The 18943-nt window shown below is 51.1% G+C and overlaps 2 protein-coding genes across 2 annotated transcripts; one reads left to right on the top strand and one right to left on the bottom strand.

Annotated features, from left to right (window-relative positions):
* Positions 1-91: 91 nt before the first annotated feature.
* PpBr36_09728 (uncharacterized protein) lies at positions 92-6363 on the top strand (the record flags this gene model as incomplete). The annotated part of the gene is made up of 5 exons (XM_029896847.1): positions 92-157; positions 3045-3303; positions 3348-4583; positions 5382-6119; positions 6182-6363. The coding sequence occupies 5 exons, from the start codon at positions 92-94 to the stop codon at positions 6361-6363; spliced, it is 2481 nt and encodes an 826-aa protein (XP_029745366.1).
* A 2379-nt stretch (positions 6364-8742) lies between these two features.
* On the bottom strand, positions 8743-12166 carry PpBr36_09727 (uncharacterized protein; the record flags this gene model as incomplete). The annotated part of the gene is made up of 2 exons (XM_029896846.1): positions 8743-9146; positions 9208-12166. 2 exons carry the CDS (start codon positions 12164-12166, stop codon positions 8743-8745), a joined length of 3363 nt encoding a protein of 1120 aa, XP_029745365.1.
* Between the last annotated feature and the right edge of the window lie 6777 nt (positions 12167-18943).

The following is an 18943-nucleotide window of genomic DNA, read 5'->3' as shown; positions in this document are numbered from 1 at the left end:
GGCCGGCGGGGAACATGGGATCGAGTTCTGCCTGAAAATACTGACCAGTCGGCTTACAAGCAGGATAATTCACCAAAGGTGAATAGCGTCCATGGGATTGGCAATGGCTCCTTATCGTCAGGCCCCAGGCCAACTGAAGGAAGAGCCAAACGACTCTGTAAGTGTTGCACAACATATCTTCACGCTCATTCAACTGGCAGAGTTCAAATTTTCTGCTGCCAAAACCCACCTCGCGCACAAATCTACCCTCATCATCAACGTCCTACACCATCACATACACTTGCATCTGCTTAGCCGACGGTAGTCTGTGGCAGATTATCTTATCTGCGACAAACTTTTAGTCGCAAGTCACAGAGTCAATAATGGTGTGTATGTCAGAGCTGAATCGCCAGGGTATCAAGTGCCGGCGACGATCCCTGACTGCTGCTCCCTGTTGCTGGACTGCAATGACAGGGCAAGTGCTCAAGGTTTTCTGAAGTCCCTGCATGGAAGCACCCGAATCCATGTCCCTCCGCGCTGCTTCATTGATTGATTCCAGAATGCAGCAAGGTTAGTCGCGAATTTGACTGGGATGGGTATAGCCACTTTAAGTACAGGGTTGCCTGTTTCAATGGTGCCAGGTCTGGCCTGCCTGCAACGCCGCACTGTGGCTAGCTGTACCAGGTTTCGTCCCATGTTCGCAAGCGCGGCATCAGCCCACACCTCTTTTCCCGTCTGGACTTTATTCACCCGTTTTTATTCTTGTACTGCGTTTGGCACACTGTTCTTTGTGTTGCCGCATTGCGATCGATTATCTCACCCAACCCGGCGCTAGTTTGCTCATGGTGGAAATGAGTTTTTTTTTTTTTTTTTTTTTTTTTTTTTTTCTCTCTCTCTCTATCTCTTGTCTCTATCTTATTATCCTATACCGATCCATGGGGAACGAAAAAAGATGTCAATGTGCAGGAAGTATCATCCCATGCTCTTGCAAGTGTGCGAGTCGCCGGCAATTTGATAATTAAAGGTGATCAATAAGCCACGCGCTAGCACGAAACTGCCGGGTTGAAGTCAGAAGACCATGGACCTGGCTAAGACAACCGGATCATCCAACGGTGTCAAACCTGGGAAACCCCTCGAACACATTGCAGGCTGTTACCAAGTGGTGAACGTGCAAAGCCCGTCCCCCTCTACCATTGTGGTTTCTTCACCCTCTGGATACATTTGATTTATACGTGCGTTGCGAGCAAAAGAAGCAGAACTCGTAAACCAATGCGTCGACCAAGCCAATTACTGGCTTGCCTCCTCGATAGCATCGAGCGAGCGAGCGGATTATGCACGTGCTAGTCAACCACAACGTGACCAGCAAGCAAAACTTTCATTTCATCATCAATGGGATGACGCGCTAGTTGCGAATGCGAGCTGGCAAAGGCAAGGCTTGCGAACAGGGGCTTGCTTGCCGCCCAAGTGGCAGCGCCTCGCGTGCAGTGCTTCAGACGAAGCATGAGAAGCTACCGGTCTCAAGTTGAAGAGTGTCAAATACTTCCTCACTCCAACCTTAGGATTAGTGCCAGCGCCAACAGCACTGCCAGATCACCGCAGGCCAACCCGTCCGTCTTTGTGTCTGCGCCGTTCAGGAACAGACATGAAGGCCAGTTTAGTGCTAGGCATCAAAAAGAGCTGAGGTGCTGGGGGAACTGGGGCGTGGGCTGGGTCGTATTTGGTTACCCCCGGCTCAAGTTTGCATCTGTTGGAGAAGGACAGGGGCCCTCGCACACACCGCCTCTCATCCCAATGCATCCTCGCCGCCCCACTCACTCTTCAACCACGCCACCCTGCCCATGTTCTCACCCTGGCTAGTCGGGCCTCTCCAATGCCGCACCCCCTGCCAGCACACCACTCTCCACCAAGTACGAAGTAATGTTTGATTGGGCACCAAGCGGCTATCTGATTGGCTCGTCGTCAACATGCTTCTATCTTGGAGTTTGGGTCCCACTGCGAATCCACACGTCTGAAAGGTCACCGAGTCTTCTTTGCAGGACGTGTGGTTTGTCTGGATGGCGCTCACTGGGTGGCTAGCATGCCTGCAGGCAAGTTGCCTGTCTTGGTGGCATTGACGACGACGCTTTTTTACTTTTTGGGTACTCAATCTCGGGGCTATTATCATGTATGCTCCAGTATTGCTACCCCCTTATTTCGTGCCTGATATACTGGCGCGGGCTACCGTCGACATAATAATAGCCCATCCTAGCGGCCGCCCCCCGTCACTACTTTGTCATTCCCATCCCCACATATCTGCTACACAGTACTTGTGATCTGCTCTGGAGCACCCAGCATTTTTTTTTTTTTCTGTCCCCTCCCCCAATCCAATAATCCCGGTACACCCGCATCAGTAATCCCTAGGCTATCTACTTTTTAACCGTGCCATCCCCTGCTGCCTGTGCTGCGTCCTTGCTCACCTTCCCGCACAACCATCTCGACTGCTCCCATCTAGTACGCACACCGTCACTACTACTAGCTTTGCTGGTTGGTTGGTCACCACTGTTTCCTACTGTTTTCCCCGCTTGCACACCTTTTTTCAACTGTCGCGACTTCTTGGCTACATCTCTAGATGAGAGGTTATTTCAAGGACCCTCGCGGGAGATTTTGCCATTTTGCGCAAGGGTCTAGTGGGCTCGATAGTTGCGCCAAAACGCCGAAAATCAACATACTCGTTTCCTTTTTGTTCATATTGTTTTTTTGCTTTTCTCCCTTTTTGCTCTTTTCTGGTCGCAAGTGCTCGCGTTTGCATGGGTCAGCAGAGCGCCTCCAGAATTCTCTGTTCCGGGGGTTTTGATGGTCGCCGCTGGCTGCGCACCGGGGCGAGCGTGGGCACGCCACCCGCTGCCCTGCGTTGACCACGTCCAGACACCCTAGTTTTTTTTACCAGGGTTGCCACAAGCCTACCCCTGCCATCAACTTCTTTTCTATTCTTTGGAGAAAAAAAAATTCACCCAGCCGTGTCCATATCTTCCTTTGTGTGGTGGTCACAAATCAGCTAACAGAATTATTGTCTTTTAAACAAACAGCATCATCCCCACCACCCGCAGCAGCAGGGTCAAGCACCCTCACATATACAGCCACATCCTCGACCATCGAGCATTGTGCAGCAGCATCATCCCCACGCTCCTCCCCAGCAGCCGCAACATTCTGCGGCGTACTCGTCGTATCAGCACAATCAGCAGCAAAATCAGACTAGCGGCGGGCAGCATACCCAGGACCTAGGTTATTACGCTCACCAGAGCCCATACAGCACCCCAGGTGCCACTAGCGGGTATACATCCGCAGGTAAGTCAGGCCCCATGGAACAGAGTTGCGCAGACTTTCCATAGAACCCCGTCCCCACGTTGGTGCACCCATTGACACGCGTGTTGCCGTAGACACATCAGAAATGATGGCCGCCGCGATGCCCAGACCACCCTACCCACCCATGTCTTACCACACGCCACAGTCCAACTCTCCAGCTTCTGTCGCGTCACCATCTGGCCATGATCAACAAAGGAGCATGTACGGACAACCTACATCTCAGCTTCATCAGCAGTCCATGTACTATGGACAGCAAACAGCTCAATACCCGCCGATGCCGGCCCAGGCCGCGCAGTCGCCCTACGGCCAGCACCCGCAACAGTCGCACCAGAACATGACCTCACAACCGAGCATGATGATGTCGCACAACAACGCTGCCCAGCACCAGATGAGCCAGCATGGTCACTCAACTCAGCACGCCCAAAGCGCCATGACTGGAAGTCCGAGGCACCCCAAGATCGAGACTCACAGCATGCCGCCACAGCTTTCACGCCCTGGACAGCAGCAGCCCATGACACAACAACCACAGCAGATGAGCCAACAGTCCTCAATGCCCCAACAGCCGCCGATGAACCAGACTATGGGCCAGTCACAGCCCGCGCAAAACGGAGCTCCAATGCAGAATGCCTCCAACGTCGGCAGCGGCGCGGCGGGAGTGAACCCGAACGCAGCTCCCGGCCCAATCCCAGCCACTACACCTTTGGTAGTGAGACAAGATCAAAATGGCGTTCAATGGATTGCATTCGAGTACTCTCGCGACCGCGTCAAGATGGAATACACCATCCGCTGCGATGTCGAGTCTGTCAACACGGACGAGCTGTCTGCTGAGTTCAAGCAAGAAAACTGCGTATATCCCAGGGCGTGCGTGGCCAAGGAGGCATATCGTGGTAACCGTCTGCAGTACGAGACGGAATGTAACACAGTCGGTTGGGCGCTTGCACAGCTGAACACACCGCTGCGGGGCAAGCGTGGCCTGATCCAGCGTGCTGTGGACAGCTGGCGTAACAGCAACAGGGATCCGCGCCTACGAAGCAGGCGCGTTCGTCGCATGGCCAAAATGACGACACGAAAGACGAACCCTATGCCTGCTGGCCATATGGCTGGTGGTCCCGGGGGACCCGGCGGTCCGGCAGGGATGCCCGGCGGCCCCGGATCTATGGGCCCCGGTGGCGGCATGGGTAAACCCATCATGAACAGCATGGGTCAAATGCAACAGCACCACCACCACGCTGATGGTCACGGCCAGGAGGGCGGAGAAGTCGGTATGTTCCACCAGATGTGATTTTGAGCTGCTTTGATTTTCCTTTTCAAGTTACACCTCATGTCAGCATCATTGCAATTTTACTATACCTGTGCTGCGAGTTTTCCTTCTTTATTTCATATCACTACATTGTTTCCTCGGATCGGCTCTGCGTTTTTACTTCTTTTCACTTGCTACATCATTGTTTCCTTTTCCTTCCGGGTACGTCATATTTTTTTTTGGGATAATGGAAACTGCGCAGCACCCGATTTCGTTTGTCGTTATATAGCGGCGCCGCAGCCCAAACACAGAGAACGTCTCCATGCTGTCACCGGCAGATACAGTGTTGGAAGGTTTCCCAACTCAGGACGGCCTTGTACATTACATCTAGTTCTCGGGCCTTGTTGCTTGGTCTTGGTTTTTACATCTGCGGCTATGGATTTTCTGGATCGGTTTTGGCTACTGGCAAGAAGCTCTGCAGCGTTTGCTGCGTCTGCAGCTGGCAACAGACCTCCTTTTTATCCAAGCCTCGTCATCACTGCACAGTCAGTTTTGACATGTCCATACCCCTCGGCATAGCACCAGTCAGCAGAAAGAGAGAAAGAAAGAAAATAATAGGCTTCGCTGCTATTGTTAGGCATAGCGCTGGCCTCCATTGTATTGGAATCCCTCTGCATCACTGATATTTGCATTGTCCTGTATTGCCCGCTTTTGTTGCCCTCCGCTCATTCCGCCCAGCCCCTCCAGTCGATTGATCATGCCAAGACTTTTAAGGGGTTTTTCATGCTGACTAGATCCGCTTTTTCTTGTCTTGGCTTAGGGGATGGAGACTCCTTCTCTGATGACCAACATCATCACCACCACCATCAGGCCCCGCCACAGACTGGCGGTAGCCAGGACGATGTCCACCCCTCGCACCAGTTCAGTGGATATGGGGGCTACCAGAGTGGCGCACCCTCGGGGTCGTCGTCGATGCCTTCCATCCACGACACCCTTCACCATGGCAGCGGTCATAACTCCTCCAGCAGTGGCGCCATCGCTGCTCGGCGTCACAGCAGGGCTGATGCGGAGGAACCCGATGACCTTTTCCCCGACATCCCCGAGGCAAAGAAACGTAAGTTCATTCTTGTCGAGGATAGCGACCGGCAATCCCGTTTGCGGGTACGCGTCACGCTCGATGGCGTCGATACACGCGAGATCCCCGACAGCTTCCGCAAGAACAGCTCGGTATATCCGCGCTCTTACTTCCCGCGCGAGATGCAGAGTCCCCCGCCCAGCGCGACCGGGTCCAAGTTCTTTCAGGACGACCTGAGTGACGACCCTGGAGCCGAGGATGACGGCACCACCGACACAGAGGGTCGTAGGGCTGCAAGAGGCTCAAGGGCCAAGGCTATGGTCCGTGTTCCCATGGTGGATGGATCCGAGGGAGAGGTCGCCATTCCCCGTATGCGCAGGGGTTTCCGTGGAAAGGAGGTCCGCCTCAACGATCTTGGATACCGTATGGCTTGGCTCCAGAGTCGTGTGTTTGCTGGAAGAACCATCTTCCTGCAGCGAGCTTGTAAGTTCTCATCTGCATCGAGCATTTCCTGATTTGCATGTCGATTTCATTCAAGCAGCTAGCTAATCAGATCTGGTTCTTCTCGCCAGTGGACTGCTACCGTAACAAGACGCGATCTGCCATCGAGTCCCTCATGCAAGACGTCAAGACAGTCAGCCCTCACTTTGAGACTCGCGTTGGCAAGCGCAAGTGGAACGAGCGGATGCGCCGCAGTGAAAAGAAAGACGATACCGAATCTTCGTGAAAAATCTGACAATCTACGACATAATCTTGCGTCACTGCACCTATCGATTTGACTTTTTTTTTCGAACGCCCATTTGCACTTCTCACCTAGTTGATTTTGACTGCATGTCTGCCAACTTATACTGTTGCGTACTCTGTGGTTTCGACATCAATCACCATTTGGCTGGGGCTGCGCATATCAAACCACTCTGTTATTTTGTACCTGCCTTCATTGTCATTTTTTCCCTCATTATTTTGTCGGGTTTTGCGTTTCTTTACTGGTTCTTTTCTAAGCCTTCTATTCTTCTTGGCACTGGCGACTGGATTGGGTGGGTATCCAACATCTGCGTCAATACCCAAAACTGGCAAACCCGGAAAATAAAATTGCGTGGTATAGTATTTTTTGTTTTCTTTTTTCTGTTTTTTTTTTTCTGTGTTTTAGAGACGGGGGGTAGAGAGGCTGGTTTGCCATGGGTTACTCATACCTTTTCACTGTCGTTATTGACGGGGTTTTATTTGTTCTCTTCTTTGGCGGACCTATCTCTTTACACTTGTTTCTAGTTTTCTTTTTATCTAGGCAAGGCGTGTGATGTGACTGGGGCGGCTTGGTTTTTATTTATTTATTTTTCTGGGCGGGTTTTTTCTTTTTTTTTTTTTTTTTTTTCTTGGCTTGCTATGTTTATTTTTTCTTTCTTTCCTTTGGGTTTTCACTGCGGGACGTGGATATGACCTCAAACCTCTTAGACTTTATGCGCGGTGCTTTCAAGAAGGACCTTAACCCCCTCACGGGGGAATCCGCGCGCGTTTATTGTTGCTTATTTATTTCTATTTTCTTTCGTTCCTATTTGCTGTGTTCATCTTTATCAAGGTTAGAAGGCTGGGTCTGATCTCTTGTGGTGGCATAAACTGCATTACGGGGGGTTACCGCGAATAGTTGACTTCAAAGATCATTCATATTGTAGTTCATTCACTACCAAAATACGTGGGACACTGATGTATTTGCCGTCATAATTTGCCCCTCCGTCTGCTGGGCTATGTCTAGGTGCTTTTGTCTGACGCGCGTATGTTACAAGGTCTATGCTAAAAGTGTGGTTTCCTCCTTGGCCGTTGGGACGGCGAGATCAGCCGTAACATGGTTGAGTGAGATGAGATTATCAGGCACCCCGGCGAGTTCATCCGGCCAGCTTGGCAGAGCCAAAAACTGGGTACGATACTCCTACACCCTTCAGTTCTTTTATCCAAAACCTTGATCATAAAAAGGAAACAGGCGCGTCAATCCCTCATCCTTTTGGTTCACCACAAGGCTTATTATCATGTAGCCCACAGGCAAAAAGTGTTACTGGATATTAAACATAAATTGACCTTTTAGTCGTGACACACGGAGCACAAAAGCAGTGTCGGGCATTCTGACTCGCCTTTATCCAAAATTCGACCATATTCCTCCAAAGCTTCCTGGTTGGCTACTTTGACAATAACAAATTTAATTAAAAAAAAAATCATAATAATAAAAATGAAAATAAAAAAACCACGCCCCATCCCTTCTGATTTGTCTATTTAATTCTTTCCTTTTCTTAATTGGCGCCGGCGCACTAATCAGAGTTTCATGTGGTGACTGTTGTGATATACAGAAGTCCGTAAATGTTACTCGAAATGGCTCCTCATAAGGTTTCTGCTGTTGCACCGGGTTTTCCTGCTCATCGTTACAGGCGGGCACATTGAACCTTTTCTGCCTTCAAAAGCTAAGCCAAGGAGGAAGGAAGAAGAAAAAAAGAAAAAAAAAGTCCTCATTACAAGCTGCTGTTTTGTTCACTGTTCATTTTGATACAGACACGGCCCCACACCGTCGGATCATTATGTTCATTTTGGCTTTTCATCTATGCGGGACGCCTGCAAACGGCGAGGTGTGATGCTTGCCGACGATTCACCGCACGCCCGGCGCGTTTTACCTGCCTCACCTCTCGACTCCCCGACTCGCCTTGCATACTCTCTGGCAAACTCGCTTTTAGCCGTCTCGAGTATACGTCTTCGGCAGCGCGTCATGCTAACCTTGGTTTCATTTCATTATACCTATGCGCGAAGAGGGAAAAAAAAAAGACGTCATAGCCCGGATATATATCAACGTGAGCCTCTCCAGCAATCACTTGATTGGAGCATATAACCCAAGAGCATGTCACACAACGGTCACATGATGATTGTTGGAGTCACAAAGATATGGATGACCGTCTCGTGTAGCATATACTTCCAGTAACATAGATCAGTCAGGGTTCTCAATAAATTTCAATAAGATGAATGAATGCTCGCCCGCCTGCTTTATAAACAATGATTCAAGAGGTAAAAAACTGGGGTATGTGGCATCATCATAAAAACATATCCAGTCGTCAAATGGCAGCATATCCAAGGATTAGTCGTCATTGGCGGGACGCTCCCTGCGCGACCGATAACCGGAACGATCGTCGTCTTCGTCATCGTCCGAGTGGCGACGGCTTGGTCGGCGCCGTTCTTCATCCCGGTCTCGATCACGATTCCGGTCGCGATCTCGGTCCCGCTCCCGATCCCTATCTCTTTCGCGTCTATCACGATCCCGCTCTCGCTCTCTATCGTCGTCCCGGTCCCGAGCTCGGTCCTTGCGATCCGGCTCTCGATCATCGCTGTCTTCGTCTTTCTCCCTGCGCCTAGTACGTCGTCTCTCATCGTCACCTTCTCTGTCACGGTCTCGGTCGCGGTCGCGATCCCGCTCTCTGTCTTTGTCGTCATCCCTACGGCGATCCCGCTCTCTCGCCTTCTCATATTCCCTGAGTCGCATTTCTGCAGGATGGGTTAGTCAGGTTGCCTTTCTCATTGTTTTGCTTGGAATCATATTGCATACCTCTAAGTTGAGCAGTGGCAACCGTATAGGCCTCAATCTCCTCTCGACTCAAAACTCGCAGAACAATGACAGAGTCGTCGCGGACTTCAAATCGTTCTTTGCCAATAGTTAGGGCCTCAGGGTTGACGAGTTTGCGAGCAATCTTTGTCCACCGAGCACCTGGAGGCACATCTTTCTTGGTCTTGTCATCTTTGTGCGGGGCTACCCCCTCACGAACAAAGTTCTCGGGTTCGGGGAACTTTGAGCTTGGCTTTAGGATACCTTTGAGGGGCTTCTTGTCGTCCTTTTCGCGCGGTGGCGAGACCACTCTGACAGACTTTTCGTCTTGGGGTCCAACCAGCTCGCGGCCTCGACTGCTCGTACTGTCGAAGCTTCCGCCAGCGTTTTTGTCCCGTTGTTGGACGACCGAGCCACTCTGATCCATGAATTCGACGTCGTCGTCTCTTTGCGAAGGTGGGGATGAACGCCTTGCAGGCGAATTCTCTCTAGGTCGCCGACGCTCCGCCGAAGCATCTCGAGCCGATGTACGTCGCCGCTCTGGCGAGGGCTCGCGTTGTGAAAGCGGCTCCTTGGGGGGAGGTGGAGGTGGTGCGGCTGACTGCGTAGGTTGATGATTCGCCACTGCTGGAGGATTCGCTGCCACTTTCTCCATCTCCTTGCTGGATGTATCTTGAGCTGCCAATTGAGCCTTCAAGGCCACAAGATCGGCAGTATCGGTTGGCCTGAATGCTGCACCGCCCGCCTCTCCACGGGCGCGGCGGGAGAAGCGGCGCAATGGTTGCTGATCTTCAGCCGTTGAACTCGAAGGCAGTGCGGCTGGTTTCTTCTCAAAATCCCTATCAGTGGCTGGCTCGTGCGATGATTTTGGTGCACGAGCTGTCTCTACAGGACGCTCAACGAGCACTATGCGGTCTGCCGAATCATCGCTTAGTCGCCCATCGGACTCTTGTTGACTGCGCTCATGCGTGCCTGGCACAGGCATGGAGTCTGGACTTGGCTTCCTCCTGTCTTCGGACGGACGATCGACCATCTCCCATTCATCATGAGCCGCAGCTGGCTTCGGATGAACTACTGGCGCCGGCTTTTCTCGCATCGCTGGCCGAAGTTCCGCTTCATTGAGGGGCCTTGGTGGTGCACCAGCAGAAACCGATTCGCGACGTCGAGAAGAACCTCGGTCATCCCCTCCCAATTTCTCAACCGTCACTACCTTGTCTGCCTTGCTGCTGTCGCTGTCCTTTTCTTTATCCTTATCTTTGTCCCTGAGCGCAGAGCCAATACCGATGGATGCGGCCGCAAGGCTGAGCCCCGCAGCTACAGTATCGCGAAGCCGCTTAGGCTCTTGTGACGTGGCATCAACTGAGCTATCACTCTTCTTTTCCTTGACTTGCTTGTCATCCTTACTGGCCTTGTCGTCCTTGCTCCTTCCGTCCTTGGCATCATCATCACGGCGTGGGCTGTCTTTGCGGATTTTGTGATCATCCTTCTCGGGCTTGCGTTCAGTCTCGCGGATAATAACCCGATCTAAGCTGTCATCGGACGGACGCTTTGGTTCACCGTGGTATTGCTTTCTTCGTTCCCGGCGTTCCCGACGACGCTCGTCCGAGACCCGATCAGCGCCTCGATCAAGATCATCGTCTCGGTAGCGATCTCTGTCGCGTTCACGGTACCGATCCCGCGACTCCTCCCGTCGATGAAGCTCTACAGGCTTCCCGTCCACAACCACACCAAAGCCGCGTTGCTCTATGGCGCTTTGCGGGGTCGTGAAAGCATCTCTTCCATGATCGCGGTCTCTCGACTCTCGCCGAACGTGCTGCTCGTCTTCGCGGCCCCGCCCACGGTGGTGGTGGTTGGAGTGCTGATCAGGTGGCCCTGGTCGGCGCTCTTCTTCCTGATATAGCGAGACCGGTCGGGTTCGCGAGTTGCTAGGGTGCCTCAGTGGGCTGTTTGGAAGCTCAAGATTGCCACTGAGCCGACGCGACTGCGATTCGCGGGGCAAGCCAGACGTGAGTGGCGAGATGGGCACGCGAGGCTGATCGTAAAGTCCCGAAGATATACTCTGGTTCATCTTGTCAAGACCCCAGGTGGTAGGTGGGGGCCCACGACGCGAAGACTCGTGGTATGGTCTGCTACCAATATCTGAGGAAATACTAGTGCTTGGGCGGTGGTACCTGTCGAGGCTCTCACGACGGCGCGGCTCTGGACGGCTGTGTTCCAGGTCGTATCTTGCCAGTTGTCCAGGGTTCGTGTACTCTACATCCCCATTGTCATAGTCAATGGGCGCGGTATTCTTGCTCGGAGGCATGCTGGCGTAGACAGACATTGGTCGGGTCCGATGCGAGTCGTGACGGGAGTGCCCATAGCGGTCGTCAGCCGTCAGGCGATCCCTTTGACGGCGATATTCCTCGTTGTCAAGTCCAGCGCTGTATGGCGGGTGGTGATGACCACCGTACGACTGCCGGCTCCGTGGTCGCAGAGACGAGGCGGGCTGAGAATAATAAGAGCCACCATCATCACTCGATCTGTAAGCGTCGCGTGTGGGGCTTCCGGGCCTGGCATTCGATGATGCATGCGAGCTTGGTGCCTCTGGTCTCTTGGTGGTGGTGACAATGATTGGCCGGCTGGCAGCATCGGAGTGCGAACGATGGCCCCGGCCATGCTCTCTATGGCTTGAGCTCCTAGGTCTCAAAGTTTCTCTTCGAGAAGCAGCAGAGTCGGAAACGACATACGTGGCATGGTGGGTCGTCGAGGGAGGGATAGCTTGAGGGCGATAGTCGGCAGTTTGTCCGCGTGGCGTCATCATGTCGAAAAGCGAAGTAGCAAGCGAGGTAGCAGACATCGGAGGTAGGTCGCCACCATTGTAAAATGAGGGAAAGCTCTCGGTCGTGGCCCTAGCAGGGTTGAATGTAGGCGACCGAGGCCGTGGGATGGCATATCTATAGCGGCGTTCTCTTTCTGACATGTTGATTTTCTGAGCCTGCGTCCGACGGCTTTAGACAGAGCAGGCTCGGTTCCTAAATTGAAGCAAGGCACCAAATACCACGCCGAGAGGTTGTTTCGATCGCCGGGATTATGGGTAGGTGGTTGGTTTGTAGAAATGTCGACAAAAAAAAAAAAATAGATATCGCAAGGAGATCGAATTGCGTGCAATCTCGTGTGATTAAAGTGTTGTCGCTTTGCTGCGTTGTCGCACGTGAACGGGCAAGTTGCAGGATATGTCTTGTTGGGAGGTAGCTTGGGCAATGGTTGACGACCCTTAGCGTCAAGTAAAAAAAAAAAAAAAAAGTTCTCAAGAGTCGAGTAGGAGTCGAGTCGCGAGATGAGTGACAAGAGAAGATGGATCGACAAAAAGTAAGACTAGGAAGCGGGGTCAGCCCGAGCCTTTTCTTTTGGTATGTCAATGTCAGTCAGCCCAGCTCAGCGTTAGCCCCAGTCAGTCTGCACCCAGCGGCACGGATGCAAACGGGGGCGGGCGACGGGCTACTGATACTGCAAGTGACGGACCTCCCGCAGCAAGCTGCTCATGGAGCCAGAGCGTCCGTTGAGGCAAGCCTTGGAGTAGGATAGGTGTGGGTGGGGGGTGGACTGGATTGGGGTGAAGCTATGCGGCCGCGCGTACCTCGTCACGGAGCTGTTTCTGCCAATGATGCGACGGACGGGCAGATGCAATGCGACCAGAAAAGAGACAGATGGCCGATGCTGCAGAAGGGCTGCAGATTGGTGTGGTTTGGGGTTTGATCAGACAGGGCAAGCCAGCGGGCCGTCCAGAACCACTACCAGTAAAGCAAGCAAGGTGTCTAGGCTTATTATGCGGTTTTGCTGTAGGTCGGTCGGTCAGGGTCGCTGCCAATGTACTTGGCGTGGGATGCGATTAAATTTCAGAGAAAACAACAACAAAAAAAAGTAAGAACCAAAAACAGTCCCTCAGGAACGAAGCATGCCGTTGCCAAGAAGAACCAACGGCGTCGTTTTGGGCAGAAATGGTCGCGTGCCTGAATCCCTTAGCTGTCTATCGTCTGGATAGCAGCAAACCTTCTTTTCTAGAAGGCTTCGGAAGGAAACGCAAGATAGATTTTAAAGGGTGGCAAACAAGAAGACAAGATGGGAAAGAGAGGCAAGTGATTCTGTTTATTTCTTTTTGACAAGAGATTTCCTGTTCCACAGCTTGATTTTCCTCCCCCCCCCCCTTGATTCTCTATCTCATCTTTGGAAGGATTTTCCGTTCGACCTAGAAGCAGATGGACCGGAAGGGCGCCTAGGGCAGAGAGGGCCAGGCCAAGCTCCTAGGAGTTCGTTCCTGCCCTGTGCGGCCAGCTCCCAAGCCCAACGTGCATGGGTACCTCGACCAACCTCAGTTGACAAGTACTGTACTATTATTGCGTGCGCATGGAAAAGACGTCTGGCCTTGGTCCACTATGGGACGCCACGCTGCTCCCCAGTCAGGCAAGAACGAGTCGTTAACCCCCCTTTGTTTCTGCCCACCTCCCAGGCTAAATCCAGGTTGATTAAGGTATAGCTAGGTCAAATATACGAACCGTTCCCACATTTGGCCGGGTTTCCATCATCAAATTTAGTATCCCAACCCCACCGCGGTCAATGTGACGGGACTAACCCCAGGTACAACCCGAACTTGAACGTGGTGTACCGTCACTCCCATCCCATATTTTTGTCCTCGGCTTTACTATGTGGTGCTACTTTTAGACTAGTCGGGCACAGTATCATTGTCCTCTTTTTCCGATTATCCACGCTTCTGCGGCTCTTGCAAGCATATAATTATGGCCAGCGTGTTACAGGTGCAACATAAACTACTCCCTACTCGAAACATGACGTTGATCTGCTTTTTCCAGTCAATTGTCAGGAGGAATACGTATTTGTGCAGGAAAAGATCTTGGGGCCTGTATCCATTGGTCTGGATAAGGGCATTATTAGATTTGCTAGGATATGGCTGGGTTGCTAGGGGCTTTTTCTGTTTATTGTCCTCTGGTTTTCCTGGGTTAGGTAGTGGCACGGAGAGTAGTTGAGCTGGTGGGGTCGATTCGAAGTCTTGATGACGTCCTACTGTGGTTATTATTTTTCCAGAATGCTGGTCTCCAGCTTGCCCCCAGCACCGTCGGTAACTTGGTGTTAATTAGCTTTTTGCCGTCATGGTTTCTGTACCACAATGAGGGGTCACCATTTTGTGTACCTGCCCTACGTTTTTAGTTACTGTAGATACAACAAGGTACCCAACTACAAAGTTCGATTCCAACTTCCTGGGTACTGTACTGAGCTTGTTTTGGTTTCAGGATCTGGGTGATTTCCATCAGCTTCTATCGGGGCGACTTCTGCTCCGAAATGCTCACTCGGTAAAAAATCACGCCAACTATGAAAGTACTAGGGCAGACAAACCCAGATCCACCGATGCTAATGCCCAAGCAGGGTTTGCAGGGCTTTGTGGTTTCACAAACTGCATGTTTATCCGCAGGCGAGAGTCGATCATCTGTCGTCCAAAAAGGTATTTTGCCTTTGCCAAAGATGGAAGCTCTCCTGAAGAAGCGTCATTATTGACAGGGCATTTCCAAGCTCTGCCGTACTATTAGGCCATACACCTGCAGCTGGACAACCCAATCGCCCCATTACGCGAACACTGCTCTGCATGCCGCGAGACCCTGCTTACCTTGCCGAAGGCTTTTTTTTTTTTTTTTTCCCTCATTCAATTTCTCGCCCCCTTCCTATGATTAAACCTCAAACAGGATTGGGCATCGACGAAGTTTCTTTGGGCTCTTGGTGTACAAACTCTGTAAGTAGTAAACAGCATGGTTGCAACACCAAACACGCCGGTACTACTACGTATATTACCGATAAGCATTCGGGCGCTCTCTTTGCCCTTATTCGAGAATGCCTGTCGCAGATCGCCACCGCTCAGTTGCAACATCTGGGAAATCGCCAGACCGCAACAATGAATGGCAGTACGCTGCTACGGAAACCCAAAGTGCCGGACAGCTTTACCTAGAATTGATTGGCATTCGACATTCGACAAGCCCAGTATGACTAAAACTTATTTGCGATTGGGCTTTGACGGCTTTGACCTTATCCGTAGTTCGTCTTTTGTTTCCCCCCTCTCCTCCTGTTCTTGCGGCCCGATGGTAACCATGTCTTTTGGTGTTGGGACATGCGACCAAGCAAGGGCTCCCCTGGCGTGTGCTGCACGTTGGGTAGGTAGGCGAGGTAGGCTTGGATAGGTATTTCGGCACCTAAACTAGCACTCAATCAACATTAAGATATGCACTCGTCCGTCAACCCTTCTCGCCACCACGCATGCCGCACAAAGAACATCAGCAGATCCCCGTCTCGTCCGCTCGTCCGTCCAGCAGCCAACGACTTGGTTTTACGACGCAGATTGGACCCCTGTGTCTAGGTCCTAGGTAAGATTTGGTGGTTTGTTTGGCGTTAAATCTCTCTATTTTTTTTTTTTTTTTTTTTTTTTTTTTTTTTCGACGGCTGACTGCTTCCTCCAAGAAGCCACAACAAGGAATTTGTACCAGAGTTCTACAGGAGTGGATTGATCGACAAAGGAGCACGTGCGAAAACAGTACCCTTTAAAACCCTCTTTTTGTACAACGTTCAACAATCAATTAAAGTGTCAATGTTTACAATTAAAAAAACACAATTGATCGACACTGCAGCCTACCTCTCATGACCACCACACCCCCCAGGTTCCAACAACTTTGCTGCTGCCCAATCAAGGAAACCTTGCAGTTGGGGCGGATAGGGAGCCGCAAAATCCATCCCATGAGCTTATTATAACATGGGGAGTATAATAATTAATGTCAGCGCAAAGCATAAAAGATCCAACAAACCACCTGCGCATTCCTTGGACATTTCCACCCCAGCCTGCCAAGGCCCGGTTTCTCGAGCCTTCAGTTCCTGTGCAGCCCGAGTCTTCCATGAGTGGACATGGTCACTGGCTAGCCAGAGATGCTGCAGCATGCATGCCTAGTGTACCTGCCTTGGTCTTTTGCTGCGCATGTTGAAAAAGCCACTTCAATGCATGAGGCTGGTTGGAGGTCGAATTACCCGGCCTGTTGTACCAATCGACTCTTTGCTTTATACCCGACATTAGCTTACTTACTCCATAGTACCAGCCAGAACTGGCAACATAGTGCCAACCCTATGTTAGTGAAGTGGGACGCTAAGCATAAACGCGTCTCGCCGTGGTTTGAATATTGCTTTTGTGACCGCAAGTCATGCAGAGGCTCTCACCAAATCAGGCAACTTTATTGGCAAAACGTCCGCAGTAGAGACTTCGTATGCACAGCATAATCCACCAGAAGCTGCCAGCATGCTGCCACTTTTTTAGCGCCGTCGGGTCGAAATCCCCTGTTGCCCAAGGCCTTTTTTTTTTCGACCACGTCCCTGCCCTGCTCGCCTCGCTTATGAAGAGACCATATCTCATTCACTCTGTTTGGTCCAGACTTGAACCTGGCTATTGCAGGCCAGCTTGCCAGAGCTTTCAGCTTTCCCCCTGCCCATACATCGGGATTATGAGAATAGAGGAGTCATTTCACTCGGCATAATGTGTCGATGCGTATGGACCAACGACACCCGGAAGGTCCAAAAGGAGAAATGCCGGTCCTGCTAAGCCATAAAGATCACGTTTGCTTACGGGCCCACAGAAAGCTCAGTAGAGCGATATCGGATTTTTTGATGATTGAGGTGCCTCGGGTTGAGTGACGTCTGTGAACTGGCCAGAGGCTGCTGAGTAGATTGGAGATATCAACAGTCAAAATGGCTCTTTCTCAGGACTATCTTAGGTTTTCCATACCCTCGCAAAGTATGCTGGAAAGTACAGTGTAGGTAGACAGAAAGGACCAGGTCTTGGGAGGTATTAGTTCGAATGCTCGAGGCTGGGCTTATCTACGTGGTTCTAGAATCGATGGTCCTTCAACCCGATATCAGAGTAAAGGTCGCAGAGCTTGGCAAGTACGGCTGTAATCAAGGTAGACAAAAGCTTGTCACTTCAAAGTTGAACAGATGCTTCTGGGTTATATCACGGATTTGCTGTCTGGAAGAGGACATTTTGCAAGAGAAGATCAAGATGCTCCTCGACGCTCCTCAACATACATGCACGTGATGGAGTATGTCTTCCATATGCTCTATCATGGCCATGAAGCGCTAAGTAAGACAGACAGTTTGATGGAACTGGCGGTCGAGAGAAGGCTGCTTTTCATATGCCAATTAACCACGATTCAACAGCCAGACTGCTTCTAGCGGCCGTGGAAGTACATGGAGTCAACTCGTTGTAATAGTGTATATAAGTCACCTTCGAGGTCCTGTGCCGGATGACAGTACCAGTACAACTCAGAGCAGGTTTGGTTAGCATGGTTGAGCAGCTTGGTGTTACGGCTTGTCGAAGCGGAACGCTTTCGCCCGCATAGGCAAAGCCCTTCTCACTCGCAAGCTCAGCCACATCGCCCGCGGTGCTGAAAGGTCTTAGTTTTCTGTTGTGAATACGGTGGTGCCGCCCTACCACTCAATGTCTGCAGGAGTGGCTGCAAAGATGAAATCTTGGGTGCATATGAAGGAGCCGTCCGGACCCTCCTCCGACTGGTATGAATGAAGCTTTGGCACATCTCAGCACACGTCCTGTGGTCCCTGCTGACATATCAGGCTGCACTGCTGCGGTCTCTTAGGACGTCGATATCCGCCACCGCTGCTGCCCTGGCCTTGGCGGATTTCTCTATTCAGCATGTATTTTGACTTTGCTTTGACTGCAAAGTTGATCCCTTTGGCGAGAGTTTTTCAGTTGTCAACCTAAATGTTCGTCGGGCTATTTCTTGTAGCAAGAAACTCGAATGATACACAACTCGACCAACACAATCTTAAACAACAGATATCTGCTACATTACCAACGCATGCAAGTACCAACTATATCAAATTCACCATATAGTGAAAACGACGTTCGGTGCTGTGAGATGAATATAGAGTAGTTACAAAGACCGGCCCTATGCACCAGTAGAAACAGGCGCGGCGCTGGAAGCACTTTTGCCTCGCAGCAATTCACTCACAATAAGAAGGCTGCGGATGTGAGTGACAGCGAAGGGTGATGTTTTTGCTGCAGAAGTTTGAGTCAATGTTGATGATACCAATGATGATGTTACTCGCAGCTTTCAACACAAGGCAGACATCACCAATGAGCTCAGGATATATATGGTTTGGTACATGAATATAGTCTCATTGATCAGTAATCAATCATATCGCCAGTGTTTCTTCAAACTCGCCACAATTCTCTTTACATCGAATGCTTAGCAAAAGAATGGCAGGCACGAGTAAAATAGCCGCGTCCAGAATTTGCTTGTATTGATTAGCGTCAGTCTGTCAGCCAATGAATGGATCCGAGGACCGCTTTCCTCCCCCGGTTCTAGGCAGTCACGATATGTTGAGTGCTGCCAAAAGGCAGCTTTAAGCATTAAGCGAGAAATATGCAACAGGGGTACATTTTGGAGTATCATCTCAAACAATAATCTTAATCTTCCTTCGCGCTGCTTTTACTTATTCCCCTCTTGCTCTCTCTCCTTTTTTTTTCCTCTCTCTCTTCTGGTCCTCTCGTCACACCTCTCACCCCTCGTCAATCTTTTTTGTCGACAACCAAGTGTCCAACACTGCTTCACCTCAGCTGTCGTTCTTTTCGCTGCAGGAAGCTCATTATCAAGAGATTCGGGTGCATTACAAATCCCAAAAGCCTCACTCATTTCGGATC

The sequence above is a fragment of the Pyricularia pennisetigena genome, assembly GCF_004337985.1.
Source record: "Pyricularia pennisetigena strain Br36 chromosome 7 map unlocalized Pyricularia_pennisetigena_Br36_Scf_7, whole genome shotgun sequence".
Taxonomy (NCBI): Eukaryota; Fungi; Ascomycota; class Sordariomycetes; order Magnaporthales; family Pyriculariaceae; genus Pyricularia; species Pyricularia pennisetigena.
The sequence above is the reverse complement of the archived record's forward strand: the minus strand, read 5'-3'. Positions and strand labels throughout refer to the sequence as shown.